The sequence below is a fragment of the Morone saxatilis genome, unplaced genomic scaffold, assembly GCF_004916995.1.
Source record: "Morone saxatilis isolate NCDOM2014 unplaced genomic scaffold, NCSU_SB_2.0 Contig22, whole genome shotgun sequence".
Taxonomy (NCBI): domain Eukaryota; kingdom Metazoa; phylum Chordata; class Actinopteri; family Moronidae; genus Morone; species Morone saxatilis.
The window spans coordinates 22408762-22419562 of record NW_023339785.1 but is presented as its reverse complement, the minus strand read 5'-3'; the positions used below and the strand labels follow the sequence as shown (position 1 = coordinate 22419562).

At 38.7% G+C, this 10801-nt stretch overlaps 1 protein-coding gene across 1 annotated transcript in view; it reads left to right on the top strand.

Moving 5' to 3' along the window:
• The window catches only part of il1rapl2 (interleukin 1 receptor accessory protein-like 2), a 286063-nt gene that overhangs the window by 227594 nt on the left and 47668 nt on the right, over window positions 1-10801 (top strand). The window contains exon 6 of the mRNA XM_035668767.1: window positions 7410-7484. Within this exon, the coding sequence (XP_035524660.1) occupies window positions 7410-7484 (75 nt within the window). The remainder of the gene's footprint in view (window positions 1-7409; window positions 7485-10801) is intronic.

Here is a 10801-nt window from a genome sequence, read left to right as displayed (position 1 = left end):
GGAGTAACAAGAGCAACAATCCTTTCCTGCTTGATTTATACTTTAATTATTGTAGTGTATTTTCTGTATTGTTTTGCTAAAATAACAAATACACTCTAAAAATAACAAATACATATATAGATGACATATTCTGTACTAGACCTTGTAGTGAGATATTATACTGTGATGTTGCAACCTCTCAAAACATTTTAAAGTGCTAGTCTGTGCGCTTTAGCCAGTTAAATTTGTTCACCTGGTACCTGTCAGCTCCAAGCTCATCAAGTGTTGTTCTTCTTCCTCTGCAACCTTATCCCCTCCCTACAGGGCCTTTCATTTTTAATTTATGTCTTTAATCATTCAGCTCTATGTGCAGAGTTAAGGGAGAGCGCTTGTTTCCTCCATCAGGGTGTCCCTCTAGTGTGGCACTGCTCCGTAGCAGATGGTATCGGTGATAATGATCTACAATGCATACGCCTGTGTGTGTGTGACAAGAGAGTGTGCTTTCGTTTAATGTTTCCCCCACCTCAGCACTTGAACCCGGCTCACATTAAAGCCCATCGATCTCACACACACTTTCTTTACACAGTGTGTTCAGCCCTCGGGCTCTGGCTCTCTCTGAAGAGTTGCCGTTGCATCAGAAATAGGCCTATGTATATTTCACACAACACCAGATCATCATAATGACATTACCATAAACCTGGACTTGCATCATCTCCGCTATGATTCAGCTTTCAGTTTCCAAGAGGCTGTTTTTGCAGCCCAAAATGATTCACCCTTCACATTTTCTAAGTAGATGTTGGAATTACATCCAAGAGTGTTTGTGTCAAGTCTGCTATGTGACTGCATTTAAAGGAGAACACCGTCTTTTAGGAAGATCAGTCTGTTTATTGAATAATCATTCTGCATTCTACATATGGCATGCCGAGAGGCTCTATTTTAGGACCTCTTTTAGTCCTTTATCTTCCTGTGAATCTGTTGTTGCTCAAATATTATCTAAGAGTGCTAGTAGTTCCTGTTGTAAAAGAAAGCTTTTGAGACTTTTCTGTTGGGAGAATTCTTGTCATTTTGATTATGCCTGTTCTGCTTGGTATAGTTAACCATGCAAGGCAGCTGGACTTGCTAGATCATGTGAGAATCCATCTGGCCAGACTTTAAGTTGTTGTCCTTGTGTCCAAACCACAGTGGTTTAGACCAATCAGCATCATACTACTGGCAGCTACAGATGAGCTATTTAGTGCTGTGTGTGTGTGAGGAAACGTGTAGGAGGAGTGACTGTTTGCTTGAAATGGCAGCTGTTAACATCAGTTATATCAATACTGGAGAGTATTTCGTCATTGAAAGAAGAGGCGAAGAACATCACTGAAGGCGTCTCTTGATCCTTTCTGCTCTCCCAACTGGCTTTAGTAAAGGTTTGACTACATTATATGGTTTATTGATTGATAGTTAGATAGAGACGATGATGGTTTATTCAATTACATGCCACTTTCTTTGTGCCTTCCCTTTCCCCAAACTGTTTCCAACGTCAAGTTATGGTATCGTGGTTTGACAACTAAATTTAAGAACAAACTGCAGGTGATGCAAACTAATATCGTTCAGTGTTTATTAAATGCATCCCTTTCAACTCATGTCGATGCATTTTGAAGGGTAGGACTGCTACCAGTACAGCTCAGGGTGGAACAGCAGAAGTTGCATCATATGTGCATGTACCATATTAGTAATGGGTATGCTTCTTCTTGTGCTCACAGATAAACATGTACATAGTCAGCGTAGATGTCCAGGACCAGCATGTGTTTATGTAAAGTGCCTCGAATAAAAAATGTTTCCAGAAGGTCCTTTCTTTTTACACTGGTGCCATGTCAACAACAATAATGATAAAATGATGTACAGGTATTTATAGGGATATAGGGATTTGGTTTCAGTGCTTTTAGTCTTGTATATGATATGAAGTTTATAGTGTCCCACTTTCAACAGTACAATCGTGCTTCCATACCAGAAAAACATGAACGCAGCATTATCCTCTGCTGCTTTTGTTTTCAACTTGCCACATTTCTTCAGCTGTGCAGGGGCTCTAAATAAAAATACAGTTTTTCTCTCTTTTCATATGCATCCTGTCAGGTCCAGGCTCCATTCAACATCCTTCAATACAAATGACACATTTTTCAAGGCCAATTTAGGTGGAGAGGAACATTAGCGCCCTCTGTTGTCTGCTTGTCTCGTACACTCGCAGCATTGAGATAAATATTTATACATGTCACACATGTATACACACACCTACACACAAACACACACACAAACAAGGTCACTGATAAAGACGTCTATAAACATGTGTGCAGACACATGCAGAAATCTGCACACATTCACACCCACACAAGTACATTTCCATATCTCTGGGTACATGCTGTTGACTTACATTTATTCCATAACTCCGAGCACATTTACAGACCCACTCAGCATACACACGCACAAACAAACACACTCCTCTGGAAGTGTTCATTTTTAATGACATGTTAACTCTGTGTCCATTTAGAGGACATGAGCGATTCAAATACCAATACACGCACAGGCCCACACAAAACCACATTCTTATGCACACACAGTGTAAATATTGCAGCAGTGGTGACAGAGAGCTAACTAGATGTGATGGGTTACAATGAAGTTATGATGAAGTTACTTGTAAGATCATAAACAGGCATAAAAATGTCAAATATTTCGGTGCCGCTTACTCCGCTCTGTTGCTTTCAAGGTTCCTCCATTTTTATAAAGGAACAAAAAACAAGTTGAATGCAGGGAAAATGGAGTTAAAAACAACAATAAAAAAGGTAGAGGATGTGAGGGATACAGAGAGAAAAGTCAGTAACCAAATTATTGTTTTGATAAGATTCACTTGATTATGTATCTGTTTAACAGCAGCATTTCACTCAGTATTTCCTAATGTCACACTGTTGTTTATAATAAGAAAAAGCATCTGGCTTTTTGCTGTGCATCAATTTCCCTATTTTCCCCTCAGGATTTTGCTATCAGAGTGAAAAACATTACATCAAATTAGATGGCATTCAGACAGAAATAAATGGGTGTTACTGTGAATAGGCCAAGACATACAAGTCTAAATGTATCAGGACTAAACATTAATGTCTCCCGCTTCTCTGCTCTGCCAGACATTTCATATTTCCCCAAAAGGTCAAATCAATTTGATATACAGAATATAGCATCTAAATATGCACACTGAACAGCACAGAATGTACACATTTTTCACTGTTGTTTTTTTAGGGAACAGGATGGCTGACAGTGTAGTTTAGTCCAAGCTGAAAATGTCTGCTCGCTCAAAAACTTTATCTTGTTTTTTTACCCTCTTCCACTGATTGAGAGATGACAATGTAACACAGTGGTTCCTTTTTTCACCACAGTTCTGTGATAAGGTAACTCAACACCACCAATCAATTCATTGAATTTAAATTAGACAATATGTTTCAACCAGTTATCAATTTTAACTACTTTTTTCAAGTATTGGTCCATTTGTAGAGGATTCTTTTGATAATATTTCTGACAGTTCATATGTTATGTTGACCATTTATCTATAAATTTTAGCTTATCCAGACTTGTACTAACTAGTTTTCAGGCACTGCCAAATGTAACACCTGTTGTATTTAAGGTATTTAAGTTGACTCAATATGTTGATATATATTTTTTAAATTAAATTGAAATTTCTATTTTTTCAAATTACATGAGTCACTCCACAAACTTTTCAAGTATTCCCTGGCAACTGCCAGCTAGCTAAAACACATCTCAAAGATGAATTTATTTATGAAAAACACAAGAAACTGAAGAAAACTCTACAATGTATGTTTAAACCATAGACCTGACTTTTTGTGAATCCGAACCATAATTGACTCTTGTTTCTCATTCCCAAGCATATTAATCAGTTGTGACAATATTCATCTAGAACCACAGTACGTACATCTTCTCGTCTGACTGCATAGCTTTGTACAACAGTGCTTATGAGTTTATACTTTTACAAAATGTCTTCCAAATGAGATTTGAAAACTCTACCCCTGGGACACAATAAAAGGTCTAAATGTGTCAAAGGTCAGTTGAGACAGAAAGTGTTTTATTGGAGAAAAAGGTCAAAATTAAGTTATACTTAAAATTCTGAGGTCATTCCATTTGCAGTACAAAACATTACAGGCCAAAGAGCAGGAATAATTAACATCATGCTGAGAAAATGGCGATGTAATTGTGAATAATGGTTTAAATGTTAACAAATGTCCTCTTGTTATACTGTAGTAGTAACATTTTATTTGTTGTGAATCTTACTGTCATCAGATTTCAAAATGGAAACGAAAAAAAAGATCACATTTGGTTTGACACACTGTGCTCATTCCATCCGTGGAGATAAAGAGTGCAATAACAAAGTGTTTGTTTTAATCTCCACGGAGCACCTGGTAAACTGAAATTATCAGATCAGGATGATTCAGATAGCGTCAAAGTGATTTTAAATCACAGAAAAGTTACTCGAATGACTTTCAAATGCTCTGAACTTCCTGGCGCTCACATACGTTCATATCAGATGACACACATGCACAGACACACAGACACACTTAAAAAACGCCAGAAAGATATCCCCTGTAATGATTGCAGAAGGAGATAAGCACACAGTTGGTTGAAATGCCTTTAACCCTAATGGCACTTTCTCCACACACATTCACTCACATTTCCACATCAATGGCATTCTGTAATTTTCAAGACAAGCAAGCATTATAAAAGGTAGAAAGATCTCAAATGCATGTTTCTGTGTGTGTGTGTCTGTGAAGCTCTGTGCCAAAAGAAAACAGCCACCCCATCATTATCATCTATTCACCACGCACCTTTTGATATTCAGATTTTTATTCAGGTTAACACAGACCCCAAACACTCACACAATTTTCCTTCTTGAGAGAGAGTTGGCTTTTGTAAGTAAATGGCATATGATGTTTGTGTGTCCAGTAAGGTCAGAATGATACAAAATAATGCTCTGCACAGTGCTAATGGTTTTATTAGAATGTTCTTTTCAGCTTGAGAGACTTTCTGTTGATAAAAAAAATACAATTCACTAAACAGACATGCAGGCTTCTGAGTAGGATCTGTTAGGTGTGTCACTTGATGAAGACAAGGGTGCATGTAGGAGAGACGCACTGCACCACTACTTAATCACTACTGACACAGCTCCTACTGTGCCTCCTTCTCACTTTGATGCAGTCAAGTTCACGAGTCCCCAAAATACAGGCAAATACACCTGTGTGCACCCAACCAAAATGACTTTTAACCCAGCTTAAAGCCATGAAATTTGTTTTTGTTTTTCGTTATTTTCGTGAAATTAAAGCTGAAAAAACGAATTTTCCAACTAAATAAGCTTTGACTGAGAGAAAATGAAGGAAATGACAGATTTCCACACCTGGCATATGGTTTTACTATTCATATGAACACCATGAATATTTACTTTTGTTTACTTTTAATGTTTAATACAACTCAAGGCTATATACAGCTATATACTACTATACATGTGGGAAACAGTGAGGAAGCTGAAAGGAAAGGAAAGGTATAGAGGGAATAGAGGACAGACCAGAGGAGTAGGTCTAGGTGAAGGGTCATTTCATTAATCTCACAAGGGTGCAGCAGTCCCTTCAGAATGCAAATTAAGCTATCAGTCTTATCAGAGAAACAAAGAGAGGTATGGAATGATAGAGGGATTGACAAATTACAAGCTACAAAATAAAATAAAAACTCTGTCTGTGTAGAATTTGTATGTCACTTTGAAAAAGTCACAGTAGGAATTCAACTGTTTGCAGATTAGGCAGATCTCTTTATCTTTTCCCTGAGGTCCGACAAAGTAAGAGTTGATCCATTTTTCCTGAAACCTTCCTTTTCTCCTCAACCATACAGTGTTTTTTCCATGGTGGCTTTTCCATATTACTTAGACGTTAAACTGTAAAGTCGTCGCTAAAATTGCTACCTTTAGCTGACAGCACTAGCACTGAATGTACACTTAAATAAATGAAGTGCCACTAGTTGCCATACAACCAGTAGCTTTCTACAAAGTTGTCATTCCTGACCTGATAGACAAGGGTTAGTAGTGAAAGTATTGAAATGGAACCCAAATTATTAGTGTTTTAGGCGTGGAAGCACTGCCACACACTCTGATATGAACACTGAGCTTTGGTTGTTAGTGCTGGACAAATGGAAATGGAATCAAAGACCAATATTTAAGTAGTGGTGTGTAATTCAGTCCTGTGCTGTTTTTTTATTTCTCATTAATTTTGTTCTTTGACCGTGTCAGTAAATTGGTTAAGGGAATGTACAGCATTGCACTGGATGTTCTTGGAATAACAGTCATCTTTACTCCTGCTTCCATGACGTGTTACTTGTTACAAAAACGGTATATTAATACGATCATTGGATGATCATGAGGAATTGGTTGACACCAGAAATCAGTTTCTCAATCTTTGACACAGAACAAATTGTACTGTGTTGTGTCAGAGAAGAATGGGAACACTCAGAGGATTATTAGACACTTGGAGTGGGTGAGGGGAAAAGGTGGCGGACAGCAGAGAGCATTGGTGTTCAGAGTCCAGTGAGGTGAAATTAAGAGGTGCTTCAGGTGGAAGCAGAGAGTGTCCGCTGGTCATCACAGTTGAAAGGCGGTCAGTCAGTCAACCTGTTTTGTCTGCAAAGAGACAGGAAGAAATCATGAGGTGAGACAAGCTGTGCACTGAGTGGCATCTGCGGCTGAGGCAGCATCTAGCAGGTGTGACGGTCAGTGAGCTTCACTCTCTTTATTTTTGGCTTTGTGATGCTGCAGAGCAGTGATCAATTGGTAGAGCAAAGGTCAGCACTCTTGCAGGGCCTTTCCTTACAAAATAATGTACTGTGGTGCTCTACAGCCACATTGCAACTGTTTTTAGGGCTTACCAACATCTCAGACCCCCCTTATTGTATGTTGCCTGTTACATACTTTTACTTGTCACTCTTCAACTCTCTGACCCTAATGTTGTTTTTTATGCTTTTTTTTTTTTTTTACAAACATGTAGTACAAGGACAGATAGAGCTCTATCTTGTTCAGGTGCTTTTATCCAGTTGACAGAAGTACATTAAACCTCCTTTTTGGTGTACAGAGTATTGCTGCAGTGAATAAATTAAACACCCCATGTTCTAAATTTTCTTTTCAAGAATAAAGACATCTCTTCATTCCTTTTTACTCAGATCAGTCATACGTATTAATAGTTGAGTTGATATGAATGAATGTGTGCATGTTAATTTAGAAAGTGAATTTTCTGCTTTACTTTTGTCTTTTAAGATTTAATGATATCTGTCTACCGAACCAAAGCTCATCAGTTTAAAATGCACACTTCTGATAATCAACCTTCTCCTTGTATCTCTCTCCCTCTCCCTCTCTTCAGCTCTCCAGACCACTCAGCCTCCCAAGGTCCTTTTTCCCCCGGAGAGACAAGACACAGTGATAGAAATCACGCCTGGTAAGGACCAACAGCTCTTCTCTATTTCTTTTTTCTTAGGTTAAAGTGGTAATCCTTGAGGTCTCCATTTTTGGTGCAAAGTGCTCATTTCTGTGGTGTTTCTTTATTGCACATCATGTCTGTGCCCTATTGAGACACTACTATGGACACTTCAGTGTCTGCTTTCTCAAAACACAGGTGGTCAGCTCTAGTACAACCTTCAGGCATAAATGAACACTGAAGCTGAAATTTTACCTATAGCAAGTAGTTAACAGGTGGTCCTGCCATAGATACGTCAGCATAGGTTTTGATTTATACTTCAGCGTCGGATTTCGCCCACTGATTCGCACAACCAATACGGATGTAATGTGTGTGATGAGCTCATATTGTGCTTGGTACATTATAACCCTGCAGTAACTGTGCTTACTTTCTCCCATTTACCATGTGATATGAACAATCAGGTTGGCTGGACTGCAGCTGATGTGCATAGGCTACAAAGCTACATCAAAATGCCTTAATATAAAGGGCATGTTTATATTAAGAGCATTGGATATTGTGTTTCAAGATGGTGCCCCATTCATTCCAGTGAAAGTTGCTCACTTGGCACAAAAAAGTATTTTGGGGCCAGTGGGCTTGATAGGGATTTCACTGAACCCTGTAGGGAAATCGTATCCGTCAATAGGCAGGTCAGAGGTCAGTTTCCTGTACAGAACAGCAGCCCGGCAGCTGGTGGGGATTTGGTGTCTTGGGTGAGACAGTTGAATGAAGATGCTGCCTCTGTCAGACCACTCTGTTGGCCTGCTGCTCACCATCAGTCTGCACTCTACCCATTCCTGTACTGCTGTGTTTCTTTTTTTTTAATCTAGTGAGCGATTAACAGTGACTGTATGTACTCAATCCAATTTACTCTGTGCTAAAACATTTATAGAGGCCGCACACAACTCGCTACAGCGCTGCCTTATCTACTGATGAGAGCTGGCAGGAAAAAAAACATGACATTTTCAAACGTAGTCATTCCACTGATTCATCTTCACTGGGTGATTTTCAGATTGAGAGTATAGGATGTTTGGATTGGCAATTTACATCAATCCCTGAAAATGTCAGTTAGCACTGAAAGCAGGAAATCCGGCTTTTCTTGGGAATTTGAACAAAAGCCACCAACCTGTTTTAGATGGGAATAAAGTCTGATAAAAAAAAAAAATGAAGAAAGACATTTAAAATGTGATGGATTGATTTGATTGTGTACTAAACAGTATGTGTTGTATTCTGCTGTGTCTGGCTTCCTTGCCAGCTGTGTGTGTGTTCAAGTGCATACGTGCATGCATACATGCGTGTCTCCTGCTGTTCAGCGGTCTCTCTGACAATGTTAGCACTGTAGGCGGAAAATGTGTTTGGATGTGTTCACGAGTGTGTGTTTGTGTGTTTGTGTGTTTCCATTAACTCCAGATTGATGTAGCAACAAATAGGCCCTAAGGCCTCTGTACACTGATTGCAGCAGGGACACCTTTTAATGGGCACAGCAATCTCACCCCCGACACCCCCACCACACACACACGCACACACACACACAAACCCAACTACAGCAGTAAAGGCTGCAGAGTAAGACACACACGTGTACACACACTGTACACACAGTCAGTGTGACCCTGCAGTACATTTTTAATTATCATCTTGTTTTAACCTGGGGGAGATTTACATCAGCAACCACAGTTATTTTGTTCATTTTCTTCTTTTTTCCCTCTGTCTTCTTCTCTCTACATGCACTTGGTAATTTTTTATCCTTTCTTCGTCCACTCATCCCTCCTTTCTTTGTTAACTGTTCCTTTGCTTTCTTCTCCTTTTCTGCTTTGTTTCATTCATTCCCCCCCTCTCAGCCACTCCATGTCCTTCCTCCCTCTCCTCTGCTTTTCTCATTATTTTATAATGCTGTGGGTTATAAACACAATTCATTATGCTCAATGTTATTACACTGATGTGGGCTACAGGCAATAGACAGACAAAACAAGTTATAATTAAAGATTGATTCATGATATTTATATAAAAAATGGGAAAAAGTGAATAAATTCAAAAAAGAAGTAATGCGGCTTGACTTATTTGCACATCTTTTGATAAATTCAGCCCTTAAAACCCTGCGTTATCAGCTGTGTGTAGTTGTGGGATGCACATGCAATACTGTCAGTACTATTCGCAGCTTAGAAAGTGTGGAAATTGCTCAGAATAAATACATGATCTAAATGTCAGATGTATTTATTGGAAGACTTACTGTATTTTAACTAAGCAGTAACTTTAGTGTTGGCGTTACAGGTCCACTCTTGGGTTAATAGGAGGATATTATTCATTCTGCCTTAATAAACACAGTTGGATTTCATTTCTCCTGATAAACATTTTTGTTTCTGATTAAACTCATTCTGAACTTTCATCCCGTGATCAATCAGGGTTGTAACAGGAGTGGAAGTATAAGTTAAAGATGAAAATATGAGTGTGGGTGGAAAAGAAAAAGAAAATAAAAACAAAGCAAGGCAGATAAAATAAAAATAAGGAACATGAGCAATGAAGTAATAAAACAATGGAATGAGAAAGGACAAATAAATTAGAATAAAAACATTACAAATAAAAATATATCAGATATTCTCAAAAGCTTGCACGAAAAGAAAAGTTTTAGGGGGACATTTAAAAGAACCAAGAGATGTAGTGTGTCTGAGTTTACTAGGCAGTGAGTTCCACAGTGTGGGGGGTTTAATGGCAAAAGTCTGATTGCCTTTTGTCACAGCATGACCTGGGAAAAACCAGCAGGGCTACATCTGTGGATCTCAAAGGTCGTGGGGGTACATACAAGGATAATAAATCTGAGATGTGTGTGGGAGCAAGTCCGTTTAAAGCTGTAAAAATTTAAAAATGAAATCGAAATTTGACAGGGAGCCAATGATAGCGACGCCAGCACTGGAGTGATGTGTTCAAATTTCCTTGTCCCACTAACAAGTCGAGCAGCAGCGTTCTGTACCAGCTGAAGACAGTGGAGGGAGCCCTAAAAAACTGTATGATGAAAATGCACATAGACTAAAGCATGAAAAATTTTAACATAACTTGATGAAATAAACACAATTTGATTTAATAACTGGTAAAGTAAAATGTTCCTTTCATTCATCACACGCAAATCACCAAAGTTTATCATTTCCCATCAGTGATTTGCAATGCTCTCAGACCTAAATGTCATATTTAAAGCCAGTGAAGCTCAGCTAATGGCTGTCAGTTGTTTCTGTTAGGAAACCAGTGGAGACCAGAGAGGGTCACTGTATACGGCTAAGAAATAGCCCCACGCATAACCCCTTTTTAAACTG